Source organism: Aethalodelphis obliquidens, unplaced genomic scaffold (assembly GCF_003676395.1).
Source record: "Aethalodelphis obliquidens isolate GAN/ISIS:26980383/991018 unplaced genomic scaffold, ASM367639v1 scaffold37, whole genome shotgun sequence".
NCBI classification, from domain to species: Eukaryota; Metazoa; Chordata; class Mammalia; order Artiodactyla; family Delphinidae; genus Aethalodelphis; species Aethalodelphis obliquidens.
The window spans coordinates 6,283,850-6,301,873 of NW_020837981.1; the positions used below are offsets into that span (position 1 = coordinate 6,283,850).

At 58.6% G+C, this 18,024-nt stretch overlaps 1 protein-coding gene across 11 annotated transcripts in view; it reads right to left on the minus strand.

Moving 5' to 3' along the window:
* The window catches only part of ZMIZ1 (zinc finger MIZ-type containing 1), a 230,849-nt gene that overhangs the window by 22,300 nt on the left and 190,525 nt on the right, over positions 1–18,024 (minus strand). For all 11 annotated transcript variants that reach the window (XM_027129760.1, XM_027129761.1, XM_027129759.1 and 8 more), the window contains 4 exons: positions 13,656–13,800; positions 3,278–3,392; positions 2,026–2,243; positions 862–1,060 (listed from right to left, as the gene is read on the minus strand). In XM_027129760.1, coding sequence (XP_026985561.1) covers positions 862–1,060; positions 2,026–2,243; positions 3,278–3,392; positions 13,656–13,800 — 677 coding nt within the window. The remainder of the gene's footprint in view (positions 1–861; positions 1,061–2,025; positions 2,244–3,277; positions 3,393–13,655; positions 13,801–18,024) is intronic.

Here is an 18,024-nt window from a genome sequence, read left to right on the forward strand (position 1 = left end):
GGGGAGGTGGGGGGCTCGGGGCTGGAGGCTGGGCACTTTCCTGTGCGGCTGCAGCTGGTGACCAGGTCCCAAAGGACCACCGGCCTCGTGGGCTCGCTGCTGCCCTCTGCAGGCCGCACAGGAAAGGTGCAGCCCGAGGGGTGGGGTGCAGTCACTCCAATGCACAGGCAGCATTTCCAGGGAGGCAGGCAAGGAACGGGAAAGAGGGTGCAGGGGTGGGGAGGGGCATGGGAGGATGGAGGTGGATAAGGATGGAGGCAAGGGCCCCTTTCCTGGAAGCCCCAGCCCCGCCCTTGCTCCTCAGCCAATGGACACACACCCTCCATCTGCAGTCTGAGGCGGCCTCGGCTCCCACCTGTGCCCACCTGCCCTGCTGTCCCCATCCTGGACTTCCCACCTCCAGGCCTGTCCTGCATGTCTGCGGGGGGGCTCCCCCTCTCCTCACACCCCACCCCATCCTTCTGAAGGTCAGGGGAGCAGAGCTGGGACCCGGGCAGGATACACAGACGGGATGACTAGGAGAGCACTGGTCTTCAGGCCACCGGGGGGGACAGACTGGTGACAGGGCTACTTAGACACAGCCTGCTCTTTGGTGAGTAGAGGCCCAGACTGCAACATGGAACATCGTTCCCCATACACAGACACACACGAGCCACCAACCCACACAGAAGAAACACAAGCTCCCAAACACACCCCCACCACTCTCAACCACACTGATACGCCCACAACCTAACACACGCCCCTCCTTGTGCTTCTAAGAAAACCTAAGTGCACCCTGACGCCATCAGCTCCCCTCGGCACACAGACACCAACACCCCAGCTCTGATCCCCGGGGCTGTCTGCCTGGCATGTGGCCCTTACCGGTCCATACTGGTTTATATCCTTATTCTGTGTTTCTTGCAAGGCTGCCACAGTGGCCGTAGCTGTGGCCGTGGCCGTGGCTGCTGCTGCTGCTACTGCAGCTGCTGCAGCAGCGGCTGCCGGCTGAGTGAAGTCAGCGGGCGGCCTGGTGTGCGGAGGGATGCCCATGCCAGCAGGGGCATTAGGACCTCCAGGGTAACTGCGAGGGAGAGAAGAAGGAAGAGTTAGATGCTGCCTGAATCTCAAGATGAACCCATGACACGCCCGCCTTGGGCGGGGAGGGAGAGGTCAGGCTGTGCCAGGCCCTTGTGTCCACAGCTCACAGAGCGGGGAGGTCTAGACTAAGAGCCAGGCGGGGACAGGGGCCTCCTGGGGGTTGTCAGCCCCTCGTGCCACTTGGCAACCACCAAGCCGCCAAGCTGCCGTGTTCCTGGAGCCCCACCCGGGTGCTAGACAGCCATCGCTCCTAGGTACTAGGTCGTGGCGCCCTCGGGCACACCCGTCAGCCCACCGTCTGGAGGACACCTAGCCTCAGAGAACCCGAGCAACTGGCCCAGGGCCTCTGGCAGGGGAGGGCAGGGTGGGGATGCAGCTGGGCTTCACCACGAGGCCCTACTGCGCTGACACGTGGCAGGGCTGCGGTTGGCCCCAGGGTGCCTGGCAGGGGTGAGGCCACAGGGCAGCCTTGGGCAGAGCAGGGCCGGTGGCGAGAGGAGGAATGGAGCGCCTCTGCCCCACCCCATGCCCCTCCCTGCCCTCCCCCGCCCTTGGACCGAGGGACCCCAGCCCTGCACCTCTTCCTCCACACCAGCAGAGCAGAGCTGACCCTCCTGCCGCCCAGCTCTCAGCGTCTCCCAACATATAAAGACATGACACAGAGAAGGGGCATTTGAGAAATGCAACTGCAGCCCTTCAACCCCACGGGCTTGACAGCTCTCAGAACGCGCCCCGGCCGTGCAGCGTCTGGCCTGCCGGCCGGCCCCCACAATAAAGGATGACTGTGCCCCGCAGGCAGACGGGATACCTGAGGAGAAGGGGAGCACCAGGCTCCCCATGCTTCCCAGGCCAGGAAGCACGTGCTGGGATTCACACTTGACTCCTAAGCCTGCCTGGAGGGGAAGGGCAGGGCTGATGGGCCCCTTGCAAAGGCTGCTCCCTGCTCACCTGGCCCCGAAGCCCCCGCTGCCGGGGTAGTTGGGCCGGCCGTACATGCTCTGCGGGATGTAGGGCTGAGCGGGGCCGGCCTTCGCTGAGAACTGCTGCTGCTGCCCAGCAAACTGTGGGGAGTTGAGGCCGGGGTTGCTGGTGGTCATGCCCGACGCCATGGGGTTGCCGCCTGGATTCATGGGGTTGTTGGCATTGGCCATAGGGTTCCCGAGGACCTGTGGGCAGAGAGAGGGGCTGTCACCCAAGTGGGCACCCCAGGTGGCATGGAGATGGAAAAGGAAAAATGGCAGGGGTGGGGGTGGAGACAGAGGCAAAACAGGAAGGACGACTGAGGAAAAGGAGGAGAAGGGCGGGGGGGGGCGTTCATTTCATCTGGGCATGGATGGTTGCCATGGTATATACATGATTAGAAGGGGGGAACCCAGCCCGGAAGCAGGCAGCGGAGATGAGCAGCCTGTGACGGAAGGCGGTGAGGCTGGTCCAGCACCAGGTGGCAGGTGGGAAAGCTCTGGACTTCTCAGCCCTCCTGCCCTGCGAAGCCGCCTGGATGCCCAAGGGTCAAGCCACACAGAGGCCCTGGGCTGCTGCTCTGTGAGGGCAAAGAGAAGCCCAACCTACCAGCTCTAGAGGGTGGCAGGGTCCTGGCCGAGGGGCTCCCTGTGGCCCAAGACCACAGGTAAGTGCACTGGTTCCCTCCAGGGCGGCAAGCGGCCCTGAGCCTTTCACGTGGCCATGGCAGAGGCCCAGCAGGGAGAGGAAGGAGTGGAGGAAGGAGGAAGGAACAGGAGCGGGAGGCAGGGTGGACTAGGGATGTGAAGTGGAGTTTGTCACAAGTTTTAGGCTCAATCTTTTGAAATCTAACGCAGGCCGTCCAGGGTCAGAGACCCCAGGTGTTGGAGCCCTGAGGCCAATAACACAGGAAGTTCTCCTGTTTATCCAACCAAAGTAAATGCCGGCCAGGAAAGAGCCCCTTGCTGTGTGTCAGGTGAAAAACATTCCCTCAGGAAGGCCCTAGGGTTGGTTGGGGCAGTGCACAGGGGCCAGGGGCCATCCTCCTGGGGCAGGTGTGGACCCATCCTGGGTAGAGGTGTGTCCACAGCTGGGTGTGCCCTGAAAGCTGGTCTTTCCAGCCAGGGAGAGCCTGGGAGAGTGACCAGGGCTAGCATGGCATGGTGACCCGAGGGCCTCAGGGTTCGAGGGATGACCCCGCCTGGGAGGGGCTGTTGCTGGGGGGAGGACAGGCTCTTACCTGGCTCTGGGATGTGTTGGTCACTCCCCAAACCGTGGTGACCACGGAGAGGGAGCCGGGAGGCTGGTTGGTGTTCTGCTGCCAAGGGACAGAGTCATAGGGGAACGACCCATCACTGCAGAGGGAGACAGGGTGGGGGTCCTCAGGGGCTGCAGACACAGGCGCAGACGGAGGCACGCCGCATCTACCAACCCCACCATGCTCTGCAGCTCCCAGCCAGGCCCAGGTGACCCCCATTCTCAGTCAGTTCTGGATCCCCCGGCACGGTGTCCAACGCAGAACAGGTGCACACTGTAAGGTGACCGATCGTATGACAGCGACCTCTCCCCCCATCACCGTGGACGCGCCACCCCCACGGCTGTCTGTCTCACCTTAGCCCAAGTCCACAGGCCATGCTATGGAGGAAGAGAGACCTGCAGGCTCAATCTAAGCTCTGCCTTCGACCACGCTCCGCTCTAAGCGGCTCTCCAGAAACAGCTCTGGTTCCTCCGCACCAGCTTCCCCTCAAAGCTTCCCCGTCCTTTCTCAGCAAAGGTCAGAAGGGCTCCAGTCTAAGTCTCGGTTCTTCCCCTTCCTCCTGACCCCTCAGAGTGAGGTGGCCGCCCTGCCCGGCTGATTTGGTCTTTGCCAGGAGCCTCCTTATGTCAGGTTTTCTTCCTGGATGACAGGTACTGGCCTACCTGCTGTGCTTCCTCCCCTGCTCCCACCCCGATCTCTCGCGCACCTCCCTGCCAAGCCAATCTCCTTCAAACACCTAAGACACTCGGCACAATCAAAGACCTTCCTTCAACGGCTTCCAGTGTTTACACACAGAGTCCAAACTCACACAGCAGAATGGTTTACCCCATTGCTAATCCCACCCTACCCTGCTTCCCATCTTGGTTCCCACCTCTCTGGGAGCCCCTGGCCCCAGCTGTTCCCCCAGTCTCCTCTGTAGTCCCAGCAGTACCCACCTTGTTTGATGACATCTCCCGAGGGGCCCCCAAAGGTCAGAAGGCCCGACGCCCAGCCCTGCATACCGTAAGTGCTCAGAGGTGGCTTCCTATTGGTTGCCATGGTACAGATGGAGAGCGAGGTCCAGCAGACCCCAGGGAGAGGAGCAGAGGCACAGGCTCGAGGAGGAGCCAGCGAGGTCACGGTATAAAGAACCTGCCAGGGGTACCACCCCCAAGGAGTGCTGGGCTGGGGCTTCCTCTTCCCTGGAGCCGGTCCTGCGCTGACTCTCCAGCGCCTCTTACCGAGAGAAAATCCCAGACACGGCCCCAGAAAGGGCAGAAGAGCAGAGCACTCACATCTGTGCTACCACCTCTGCCCACGGCATCCCGCCGGGGGCGAGGCCTGCAAGGCAGCACTGCTGGGTAGCCGGGGAGTGGGGGCAGGTGGGAGAAGGGGCTTCTGGAGGAGGGCGGCTTGGTCGGAAAGCACCTCATGCCTCTCTCTGTCTGACTTGTGCCTTCAACACAGGAAGTCAGCAGAAAGCAAAGCTGACTCATCCCCCAGCCGAGCAGCCAGCCCAGGCCCTAGAGGTCGGGGCGACTGGGAACGGAGGTGTGGGGAGCCAGCCCGGAGGTCAGACTTCCGGGAAGGAGGCGCAGGACTGTACGCCAGGTGGGCAGAGGGGCGCCGGGGGTCTGAGCCTTGTGCCCTGCTCCTTGCCAGGCGGGGCCCTCGGTCAAGCTGGGTCAGACTGGAGGGAGGACCGTGTCACTGACTGCCCATGCTGTCTGTCTCACCTTGCTGCCCCCTTGCCTGGACACCCTCTCTGCTTGGCCAGCCCCTGGTTTCCTTCCTGTCTCTGCTCAGAAGTCACCTCACCGGAGCGGCTGTCCTGACCTCCTGGGAGAAGGGGACGCCCCCAGCCCCAATGCCTTTTCCTCTCACTCTGGCCTTTTTTCGGTACTGTGGGTACAAGTCCTGCACCCGCCCCTCCCTGGCTCAGGGCCCCGGCACAAGTTTCCGAGCCTGTGCGCACTCAGTCTCCTCATTTGTTAAATGGGCGTAAGAACAACACACTCCCACCCCCGCTCTACTCTGTGTCTTCAGACTGCAGGTCATGACACAAGAGTGCGCTGTGACACTGAACCATGAGGGGGAAAAAAGAGGGAATAAAACAGAAAGTAATCAAATGTGAGCACATAGTAAGGAGGAGTATCATCCCTTGAACTGACTTCTCGATGTTACGCACGAGCACACGTGTGCCCGGGGTCTCGGGGTAAACGTGCGCATTACTGTGTATCTCGGGCTGGCTAGTCTGAACGTGGGCCCCCGTGGCCTAAGTCTGACGCGGCTTAAAGAGGAGACTGCAGACAGAAAGGCTTCCTTAACTGGAAAGTGACACAGGCTTTAGCATTACTCATGATTTCTGGGGGGAAAACAGCAGGCCTAGAACTGCGGGGAGAGGAGCCGTCCTCAGGGAACCAGGCTGACGGCCCCTGCCTCTGCAGGCCAGGTGTGACGTGGGAAAGGGGGTGAGGCCCAGATGCACAGGCCAAAGGTGACCGACAGCTCACACTCGCTGCATCTGGGGGGCACCGCTGGGGGGTCTGGGAGCCCAGAGAGCCCGGATGGGGCAGAGAAGCACAGGAAAGCAAGCAGGGCCTGCCCCTCAGCACAGCTGGGCTGGAAGAAGCCCCGCTCTCCCAGGAGGTCACTGGGGACCCGGGGGCACCAGCTGGTCCCAGGGCTGGCATGCCAGTCTCACAGGGAGGCCCTGCAGGCTATGGTTTTAAACAACAAAGAGGAGACCCTGGACACCCGCCCTCCTTCGGGACCCTCACCTTAGGTGTGCCTGGACTCAACACAGGACCCCAGCAACCGAGCAGAGCTTAGGCCCGAGTCTGTCCTCTCTCCCCAGAACTCCTGCCCCATAAGCTCCCACCAACCCTCCAGGCTGAGGTCTGGTTCCGGCCGAGGTGCACGCCTGGCAGGCTCAGGAAGTAAAGCCCCCGGGAGCCCCTCCGAGCCTGGCGGGGACCCACAGCTGCTGCCTCACCTCCTCAGGCGGGGAGGTCCCGGCTCCCTGGGATACAGGCCCTCGAGCAAGCTCCCAACTGCCCTGCAGCTCGTGGGTGGACCTTGTGGGCGGAAACCGGCTCCTTCCTGTTTTGTCCCCTCCGCCCCAAGCTCAGTGAGAAGCAAACTTAACCGAGGTTCCCAAACTGGGCATTCCGCTGTCTGGCTGGACGGTTCACCCCAGAGCCCAGGTGCACACCTGGCGTGTGCGGGGTACACGTACGTGTGCGCACGCGCACACAGGCCCTGCTGGCACGATGCTCTCCACGCGTGCGGTGGGGAGACAGGCACATGCTGTAGGGTGGTCTCGGGGACCCGCTCGCCCCCACTCGCACCTGCTACAAAAGCAGAAGTGGCAGCCGCACCGACAGGGCTGTGACTCATCTCCTGGGGAGACGGCTCCTGCTGGCGTGGAAAAGGCACTCGCCCCCATGGGCCCACGGTGGCAGTCAGCCCTGCCGACGTCTCTGCCCAGACTCAGACACTGCTGTCGGGGCGGGGGGCGGGGTGCTGCCTGGCTCCCGGTGCCCGAGGGTCAAGGACCAGCCAGGCTCTTGGGCCCTACCAGGGTGGGAGGGGCTCAGGGCGCTGAAGAGGAGGCCTAGGGGCTTGGGGGTGGCCGGAGGCTGCGTCCCTCCTCTGCAAGTACTATTTCCCCAGCAGACACGCTCAGCCCAGGTCAGAGGTCCCTGGCATTTCAGGGCTGCCCACTGGGAACCACTTCCCTCCACCTGTCCATACCTGGTTCAGAGGGAGGCCAGCACCCCTGGGATCTGAGAACCCACTCTTAGTAGTCCTGCCCAGCTCTGTACACCTGCAATCCAGCATGGTCTGGTCTCATGCCACAAGCCACCCCCACACACAGTCCCGTCCAGTCAAACCTGCCCCAAGAATCCTGTTCCACCTACAGAGGCACCAGTGCCAGAAGCCACTAGGATTCTCAGCAGCGTTCTGCCAAGCAACTCCCAACACGGGGGCAGCTGCTTCCCTACCTCTGGGCCTCTTCTCGGACTCGGATGCTTCGTCCTCACCCTGAAAGATGCCACTCATCCCTTCCAGGCTCCTCTTCCAAAGGCTACCTCTTCCAGGAAGCCCTCGCCCCATCCACTGGCCTGACCTCCACTTTCTCCTCACATTTCTGGGGCCCAAGTGGGAGCCTGAGCGAAAGCCCTCCTGCCTTTTTCCTTCTGCCCCGGGAGCCCCAGGTTCTCCGGCTACCTGTGCCTGGCATGATGTCTTCACACACCTGCAGGGCTCAGGAAGCTTCTAATAAAAGTGTCAGAAAGAAACACCGCCTCTCTGTGCTTGACCTCAGAGGGATGCCTTAGAATGAATGAAGGCATTCATTCATTAAGCCTGACTGCTGACCACCTACAGTGTGCCTGTGACCACATGGGCACCGGCACCCAGGAAGCGAGAGGTCCTGCCCTCCAGGGAGGGGGACAGAGGCCTCAGTGTGCCATCCCTCGCCACACCCAGGGATGAGAAGAGCCCCTCACTCAGAGGGCGGCCGTGAGGATTAGGTGACCTCACATGGGTAAGGCAAGGCCTAATACAGCCGGGTACCCCCGAACTACTGGCTGCTCTTACCACTGTTGTGATTCATTGAGTGGCTTCTACATGTAAGGAACCGCGTGAAGTGACTTTCACACAAGAACTCATTTAATCCCTTGAAGTGGGCTCCACAGACACATGCCTTAGGATCTGAGGCTCCCAGGCTCCCAGAGGTAGTCAAGGGTAAGGTTGATAGTGGGCCTGGCCACTGTCCCAGGGAGCTTAGGGTCCAGTAAGGTGACGCTTCCCTGTGCAAAGATGGCGATAATGCGAGGAAGCCTCCATTACAAAGGCCATCAAGGCCATGAGAACTCCAAGAAGGGGCATGACTTCCTCAAGGTTCTTGGGGAAGCCAGACAGGGAAGGCACACAGGAGACGCGAGTTATGCTTCAAAGACTGGCTGCAGACAAAACCCAAACAGTGTCCCAGGAAAAAACCACCTTATACATCAAATCACTAGCTGTGGCCTGGACTAAGTATATTGGCAAATATTCAAGGACTCTGACTAAACATTTTTTTAGCTAATATTCAAATGGCAGAGGGAGGCCTCAAAGCACAGTGGTTAACTATCTGGGCTCGGAACTTAGATTCTTTGGGGTCAAACCTTGGCTCTGGTAGGCCACTGATGATTTCTATGACCTGAGCCCTGTTACCTAAGTCAGCCTCAACTTTCTTATCTGTAAAGTGGGACTAATACTAATATGCTTAGGATGAAACATACAAATACAGGTAAAATTCTGCACAGTGCCTGGCAGACAGTCTCTGCTCAACTGTACCTATACTTTTCTCTCCATTTCTCCAGCTCAAGTGGGGTGTAGGTACCCATATTTACTTGATGATACAGTGATGGTGCTGAGAAGTTTTGCAAATAGGCTATCAATGGGAGGGGGTGTTATTATCATTCCTGCCTGTTGAACATATGTTCCAAGCCTCTGAGGCTTTCCTTAGTGTTCCTCTGCCTTCCTTTCTCTCATAAACTCCTATCTATACTTCGGAGCCCAGCCTGGATGCTCCCTTTTGTGACTCTCCTAAGCAGACCACCAAGGACATTTTACTCTGTTCCCTTAGCACTTCTTTTCATATATTTTACAAAGAGCTCTTCACACTGTAGTTACAGCAGACGGTTTACATGTCTGTTTGCCAGCCCCATGGGCACTGACCAATATTTGCTAAATATGAGAAAATGAGTAAAGAGGGAGTGATGATTCCCGGGCACCTCCTGTGAAAGTGTCTACACAGACATTCATGGAGGGAAGCGGGAGGGAGGGCTGCATTATTTCTTCCCTTGCACTTCTCACAGCCACTTTATTTGGGAGAAATAACAAATTCCTATTAAGGGTATCGTCAGACCTTAATTAATTTCCCTCATCCGGCTCTACTGGTCCCGTCTCTGCACAAGGCTGTAGTGTTACCACTAATGACACACCAAGCCAGTGAGGAGCTGACGCTCCCACCATCTTTAATTTAGGGGGACCATTAGCAGCTCTCTCCATCATCACAATTAGTGGGGGCTGCTTCCTTCCCTCCCTGCGGTGAAACTCAGAGAGGAACTGGTGCAGCTAACTGCGTATTAGAAGGCTTTAAATTTTTTCAAGAGGAAGGAGAAAAGGAAAAGATCCTTGCATCTTGGCAATCTGGAACTGACGGATTTATAGATCCTTCAGTCTCCCTTTCATTGCTTTTTTCTTTTTTCCTGGGGGCAAGAAGAGGGGTCTATTACAAACTGAGCTTTCGGTGTGGCTGTACAAAAAAGAGCTAAAAATGAAAAGCGGTGAAGGTGGTGTGATGGGACCAAGGAAAGAAGAGGACCGGCAGTCAGTTTTGCTTGATCCCTTCTTTGTTGGTTGACCGTGAATGAGCACATCTGAGTCTGACGGCCCCAGGCTGAGGGTTCAGAGAATAATGACTCGTCCACGGGGCTCCCCGTGTCCAGGCCTGGCAACACGCGTTAAGTCCTCTGCTGCTGTCATTCCATTGCTACCTGTGAGGCAACGGAGGTAGAGAGAGGATACAGAGCTGCCCAAAGTGACCCAGAGGGAAGACGGCAGAGCTGAAACTCAATGCTGGGCAGCTTGGCTCCAGGGCCTGTACCCCGCCTGCTATACCCTGGAGCACAGGGTCCTGCTCAGGATTGGAGGGGAGCACAGGGCCGTGCCCAGAATCCGAGGGGAGCCCCAAGGCCCCTCCCAGGAACCTCTCCTCTGGGGGTTGCAAATCCCTCACCTGGAGGGGAAGGGTGGCACCCCTCGGCCTTGGAGGCTTCCCCAGCTCTAGTGGACTTTGACTGTAACCAAATGAAGAGCATACACAAGACTTATTAGGCTTTCCATTACTGTTGTGGCACTGACTTGCACGTGGACAATGCGCTCATCACAAACGGCTTTTTCAGCCGCTCACCAAATATCTGGAAGAAGACAGAAATATTTGTTGGCAACAAGTCTGGGTCACTGCAGGGCCTGTGAAGGGATCCTGCTGCCTGGCTGCAGCCCCGAGGCCCCTTCCTACCCTGGGCTGGCCTCTCCCAGCCTCCCTTCTCCTGTGCGGTGCTCTGCGCACCTCTATAAAGTGGGAGGACGGCACACCGACGGCTCAGTGGTCAGGACCAGACGGGGACGAGCCCACAGGCTGCTCCACGAACCACAGCGCGAGCCAAACGTGTGGGTACCCAGGATTCCTCCTAACCGCTGGCACGCTCAGAAGCTGGCTCCAGGGGTCCTTGGCACAGGTCCCAACTCACAGACTGATGCTGTGGGGCCGACCTCCGTGGCCTGTAATGGATGTGACCGTGATGCCTGAACTACAGAAATACAACAGTCACAGCCTCCTAGCCCACCAGCCTGGGGCTTCAGGCATCCGGGCTCCCTCACCCTCTCCTGTTTGCTTGTCCTCAGAACCTTCAGACAAGGACCCGTGCGTCTTGGAACAGCCACACACCTCCGAGCACCGAATCCTGAACACGCAGGGTCCCTAAGCTCACCCCCCGCCTGAGGTCTCCTTAATGAAAGGGGAAGAGAAGCTTCCTTCCTCCAAGTCATTCAATACAGCTGTGGAGGAGGGCGGGCAGAAGACTTTCCTAGCTGTGACAGTATTTGACTTTCTCTTCCACTTTCTTTCCTTCTTGTTTAGGAAATTACATGAGAGACTTAGAAGGTGATGCACCCCATTGGAGTTTCTCTGGAAATAAGGGACTCCCCACCTTGGGGAAACGCATGAAGTTACAGGTAGACAGCAGCCGATCTCTAATCACAGGCCACAATGCGCCCTCGGAACAGCCCTGGTCTGAATGGACATGGGTTGGGCCTTGTTCAACAGATGATACTTCCTTCTGGTCTCAACCGTCCCACTATAAATCGGGAAATAGGGCGAGGTGTGGCGTAGGATCAGGTTAATGACCAGATACCACGTCACTGGTCTCGAATGGCTAGTGGGAGGGTGAAGGGTAGAGCGCTGTGTGTGGTTCGGCGCCCTGCCCCTCCCTGGCTGTGTGTTCTTAGGCAAGTCATCGTCTTGCTCTGGGCATTTCCCTTCCAGTTCTGTCCTTGGGGTGTAGGATATGGTCCAGAATGCCTGTCACCTTGCTGTGTTGTTACCCATCAACACAATGTTGTTACCCATCTTCCAACGCACACAGCTCTCCCTTCTCTGAGAGGCAAGGGGCTGAAGAGGGTGCGTGTGTGTGTGTGTGTGTATGTGTGTGTGTAGCAGGGCACTGGGTACCTACAAGGGGCTGAAGAGGGGTGTGTGTGTGTGTGTGTGTGTGTAGCAGGGCACTGGGTACCTACAAGGGGCTGAAGAGGGTGTGTGTGTGTGTGTGTGTGTGTGTGTGTGTGTAGCAGGGCACTGGGTGCCTACAAGGGGCTGAAGAGGGGTGTGTGTGTGTGTGTGTGTGTGCGCGTGTGCGTGTGTGTGTGTATGTGTAGCAGGGCACTGTGTGTGTGTGTGCGTGCGTGTGTGTGTGTGTGTGTGTAGCAGGGCACTGGGTACCAGCCAGTGGCTCTTTGGCCCATAGCATTTCTTGGGAAAGCCAGTTCGAACTCATAGGATGCTATCTGCCCAGCTTCCAGCCCAAGTCCTTCAAGGTCAAGGCCCATATCCTCTGGGCCTCTTGACCGTCTCACCCTGGCCATCTTCCTCCTAGAGAACCCCAAAGTCACTCACCCTAACCCTGCCTCCACCTGCCAGCTCCCAATTTTGCCTCACTGAGTCTTATTTCCCCAACCAGTGAGAGTCAGCTCCTGGAGCAAAGACACCCTTCATCTGTTTAACCCTAGGACCAGGCAGTCTCATGCTTTCAGCTCAACTCAGCGGAGACCTGGCCAAGGGCTGGCTGCGGTCACGGCCAAGCGGGTCTGTGGCAGGTCCCCGGAGGGGCTGGCCTGCCATCAGAGGCAGCTTTACTGAAATGACCCGGAGGAGGGATGGCTGAGAAGGACATGAGATGTGGGATCGTGAGAGGCAGGATGGCTCTGGCAGGATGGAGAGTTAAGGAGGTAAAAGGTAGCAAGGGTAAACGCAAAGTGTGTAGCTTGGGTTGCTCTCAGCCACAGCCTGTACTCAGCGGCTGGGCAGCAGTTCAGCTGGAGAAGACCTGCGGCTTTTTAGCCGAGCGGGGGCAAGAGGGGGAAGGTGGACGGAGGAGGGCTTTGCCTCTCTAGAGCAGCGGTTCTTAACCACAGGTGATACCTCCACCCCCCAAACATGTGAGAGTCCTTTAGCAATGCCTGGGGGTCACTAGGAGAATCGAGTGGGCAGGGACCAAGACATGACATGCCCTGCAAACCCCTGCACCATAAAAAACTACTCTGGCCCAAATGCCAACAGTACCCCGTCCTCAGAAACACCTACAGAAGGGGGCTGTTCCAAGCATCAGAGCTGTCAGAGTCCTGACCGAGGGCATAATGAGGCAGTGACCCTGAGAAGGATCTGACCGAGGCAGGGAACCAGCCACATGTTGGGGGCCATCCTGCTCGGGCAGGTGCTGGACCCAAGAACTCTAAGTTCCCTTCTGGCTCCAAGAATCAACTAACTCTAATTCGATTGACAAAGTGTGGCCAGTACCAGACTTCCCGGCAGCGCCTTGATGGTGGGACCCAGGTGTCCTGCAGCGTGCTCTGGGCACAGGGAGAGCAGACAGCATGACAGTCCCTGTTCTTCCAGGGTCAGCCCGAACAGCGCTCGCAGAGAACATCCCCAGCTCAGCGAGGGACGTGGAGATAATGAACTGGGGCACTTGCCGGTCCTGACCACGTGCTCCTTCTGAGGCTGGTGAAGGGCAGACTGGACAGTTGCTCAGTGCCTGATGGCCTCTGGCAAGCCCAGTCCCACCTGTGATGCTGGGTTTCTGGTGGCCCTGCCCAGTGCTGATGGTCCAGCCGCACAAGGCTCCTGTCTGGAAGGCCTGGGCTGTGACCACCAGCCCGGTGACCTTCCTGAGCCCCTTCCAGCCCTGCCTGAGACCTTGCTTAGGAAAGAGGGAAGGCTCCGGGTTCAGGAAGGCTAACTTTCTGCCAGAAGTCTAGAACCTGAAGAAGAGACGGCCCTCCACCAAAGGGACAAAGCAGTCAGGCTGGGTAAGCCCAGAGCTTTCAGCCTCTGTTTTGATGGGGGAGAAACAGCGCTCACCCACGAGGATTTAAAACATGACAATTGCATTTTAGAAAATGTACTATCCTCCCGGCTGTTCAGGGGCACCCACCCCATTTCTCCCACCTGAGGCGCATTTCCAAGGAGACCTGGGGGCCTGAAGGGGGGCTGTCCAGCATCCACCCAAGCGGGCCCCGGACCCACCCCTGGTGGCACATGCCCACTCACCTGTGTGACAGAGTGGGTTTCATGGAGCTCATGGAGTTGAGGGGAGGCTGCATGGGGAGTTTCCCAGGGGGGTCGCTCTGGCGGCTCTTCTGATGTCGGAGCAGCAGCAGGCGGCCGAGCTCCTCACACCAGGAGGACAGCAGGGCTGCAAGGAAGGACAGGATGGTCAGCAGGCTCCTCGGCCACCTCACCCACCCAGACTGGGTGCTCCTGACGCTGGCTTCGCCTCCACCTTGGTGTGACACCAGGAGAGTCACTAAGCCTCCTCAGGAGGCCTCAGTGTTCTCACCTGTATAGTGGGGCTAACACACCTAACGGAAGGAGGACTGAAAAGCTGCTGTTACTGTAGGAATGGATCAGAGGAGGGCTGACCGCAACGGCAAAGAGGAGAGAGTCAAGACGACAGAGCAGACAGCAGAGGCGGTGCCAAGAGGAGACCGGAGAGGGGCAGAGGGGCCAAGCACAGACCTGTGCCCTGGGCCCAGGTCAGGAACTGCTGGCCGCCCCCGGACGTCTCAGTGAAGCCCACCCCCCTCGGACTCTGGACAATGGGCTCAACATGGCTTCCTCCCCATGGGTGGGACCCCAAATCACAAGGTTTAAACAAAATCCGGATCCTTCCTGGAACCTGTTGACGTTCCCAGGAGTGCCTGCAGGGTTCTCCCTGACACTCCTCCCCCAAAAGTATCCTGCTCGCTGAGCACACGTGCACCCACCTTCCGGTCAGGACTGCGACAGGTCCCTGCACTGCTGGGCACAGATGCTTGAAAGGACAAAGGATTTCCAGGGCAGAGAGTGGCCCAGGGGCTGAGCTAGAGTCTGCCAGGGGCACCAAAGGCGGAAGCACGGGAGAACCCTCCACATCCAGGCTTAAGGAGGCCTCGGAAACCAAGAGAAAAGCCACCGGAATGAACTGGGTGCTGGGGGACTTTCTTTCATCCTGAACTGTGCCGGTGCGGCCACCAGAGGCCAAAAGCACCCTCAGGGTCAGTGTTTCTGGCCAGTCCTTCCAAAGCGCATAAAGGAGCTGAGGTTTGGGGAAGTCAGGAGTCAGGAAGGCTGGGTTGTCACCACCTTGCTGTGTGACCCTAAGGAGCTCACAGACCCTCTCTTGGCCTCAGTTTGCCAGCAGGGAAAGAGGAGTAATGACCCCTGCCCTGCCTTTCCTCCAGGGCTGTGGTCAGGGGCAGGAGGGGAAACTGCAGAGACCGTGGAAGCAAAAACGGCTGATCACAGCCCAGCCAACGCCTCACTCCTGCCACGAGTAATCAGCCAGACTGATCTGATAGCCCTGGAACGCGTCGACCTGGTCAGGCAACCAGGAGCCTTTTGAACCAGGACTGCTCAGCCACTAGGCTGGACGCAGAGCCCACTTGCTTGTTTCCAGGGTCTCCCACGTGGACGCCGTGCAACATGCTTCTGTGTCCTTTTCTCGAATCCACCCCACGTGATGCAGGATATCAGCTCTCATCCCCATCTACAGATGAGCGGACTGCTTCACTGCTCAGGCAGGTGAAGTCATTCGTTCACAGTAACCACAGTCAGAGACAGGCAGACACACAGATGGTGCCCCTGCTGCACATCCTGGTGGTGAAGCCCAAGGCTGAACCAGAATGTGGGGGAGGAGATGAAACTCTTCAAAAGGCCAAAACCAAGAGGCCATGGTCGCTAGCCCCTCTGATTCAATGAGAAACGCTTCGGGCCTCATCTGAATCACACCCCTTTCCTCGTTCAGCAGGCACTGGGGGAGGACGCACAGACACACAAGGCCCCGGGGTGGCAGCACAGGGCTGCCGCTTCAAACCGCTCAGATCCCGGAGAGGCTGCCCCATCAGCCCAAGGCCCCGAGAGGCAGGGCTGGGGGCCCCCTGAGACCCTGCCAGGCTCTGCCCGTGCCCGTGGCCCAGGCAATCTCCGTCAGGAGTGCAGAGCGAGTGGGGCCCAGCATCTTTAGGAGCAGCAGGAGAACCCCGTCCATCGAGTCCTGCTGAGAGCTGGCTGGGAGGGAGGTGCCCATGTTCCCAGGGGTCTGCTGGGGACCAAAGGACCAAAGAAGGGCAGTGGTTTTTGTGAGAATGGGGTGGGGTGGTGAAGGGTCCCGCCGGGGTCACCAGGTGTGCAAAACTGCTCAACCAGAGAGGAAAGCGAGGCTGAGATACAGCCCGTGCCCTTCCCAAGAGGGCACCTGTTTCTCCCTCCAGGAGGGGGTGCCAGTGGGCGAGCTGCGTCTTAAAGCTGTGTCCTGCCCCTCTCTGTGGGCCTCACCATACCACCACCTGCACAGGGAGGAGGGTGCCAGAGAGGAGAGGCACCCCCCCCCCGGCGTGTGTCTACCCAGAAACCGTGGCAAAACGCCCCTGAAGCGAGTGCCCAGCACACATCTGCCTCAGCTGGAGGGAGAAGCGGTCTATTCAGCGAGGCTGGAACAAACAGAAATGAATTTCCAGATTGCTCCATTCTTCTCCCAGGCCCCTAGTTACCGCTTCTTGTGCGGGGGGGCACCGGGCATCTGGAAACTCATTTGCACGCCAAGCACGAGGCCCGGCGGATCACAGCAATGGAGGGAGCGCTCGGCTGCCAGCACAAAGGATGGCCGCAGATGGTGCCGCCTGCTGCCCGCCCTGCCCACGGCCACCCCTCCCAGCCCGCGCTCCTCCTGGGGGCCAGCACGCCATGGGAGGGGGTGGGGGCACAGCGGGGGCATTCAGAGCTTTCCTCCTGTGTCACAAGCCACCCGCCTACTTGGTCAAGGACGGCCCTTGTCTTCCTATTGCTAGTGGAGTGGTTTTCTGCAGAGAGAATAAAGGGAGGCTGGTGGTGTAGAGGGGCCTGGCTGGGGAGGGTCTGGGATGCTGTGAGCAGATGTGCTGTGGGTATCAGGCAGCCATGACACAACACAGATGCCAGGACAGCCACATTCCTACAACCAAGAAGGAAAGGACAGGGAGCAAGGGAGGCACCACCTGTCACCCCCTTGGCCCGAGTGGCCAGCTGGCACAGAGGCCACGTGGGCAGACGCATGGCGGACGGACGCAGGGCAGGCTCTCATCATGGCGCAAACCAACACGAGCTGTTCTGAGGCAAACATCGGTTAATGATAACACATTGGGATTTGCAGCCAAAAAGTCAGAGACCCAGGAGAACTGACAGACAGAGGCAGGTAGAGGATTATGCAAGGACAGAAAGACAGCCTGGCAGGGTAGGTGTCTGGGTGTGCATCTGCTCTGTCTGTACACGGCTGAGCCAAGCATGCCTCTCTGATGAGGCGGCACCAGTGTCTACACCACCCCAGGAGAGGGGAGGAGAGGGGCCTGTGGGACAGTGGTGAGCAGGCTGTGGGACATGGGGACTAAGCGCCCTGGCTCTGGAGTTCCACGGACTGAGCTTGAGTTGTGCCCTGACACTCTTTAGCTGGGACATTTCACACAGGCTGCTTCACTACTTGGAGCTCAGTCTCCCCATCTGTGAAATGGGCTTAACAGGGGCTTGCCTGCCTCAGAGAGTGGACGTGAGCTGTAAATTGGTGCTGCCAGTCAACCGCATGGGCATCCAAGCAGAAGCCAAAAGGGAGGGAGGGTGGGCGGAGGCCCAAAGGACCTTGTAACTCACAGCAGCCCCAGAAAAGTAACCCCTCCATCGTACACCCACCTCTGCATTCACAAAGCACCCAAAGAGCTGGTGAGGCACGGACTCCACAACCCATCCCAGCTCAGCCTCTACCACCCATGTGACGCCTTGAGCAAGTCACCTAAACTCCTGTGCCTCAGTTTCCTCACCTCTAAACTGGGGGGGGTGGTAATTCTACTCCCCACGTCACAGAGCAGCTGTAAGGATGTGCTGCGTTACCACCACAAAGCACAGGAACAGCGTCAGGCACGGAGTAGGTGCTCTATGTATGTTTGCTACTGATACAATGACGATTAGTATTTTTGACCTTGGTTGGTAGATAAGTGACCGACAGGATGGGCTTTGGTGTCTCTGCCCACTTCTGACCACACAGCAGCAGCCCTGAGGGGTCCGTGGAAGGGAGAGGGGATTCCAGCCAGGGAGAAGACACGACAGTTTGACCTCTCATGCTCCCACTACCTGCACTTGTCTTTGCAGTTTATCCAGGAAGCTGCAAGGGACACCAGGGTTCCATGGACTTAAACAACTAAGTCACCTGCCAGCAGCAGGTGTCTTACAGTCGATGTCATACCATGGTGTGACTGGTGGTAGGTTTTTCTTTCCTAGTCGTACCTAAAATAGTGGTGTGTGTGAGACAAAGCGGGGCACCTCCTATTAACGGGATCCAGCAGACATATCTAGGGGCCCCTGCACCAGAGGGTGTTATGGTAAGGCGGCACGGACTTCTCTGGAAGAGAAATGG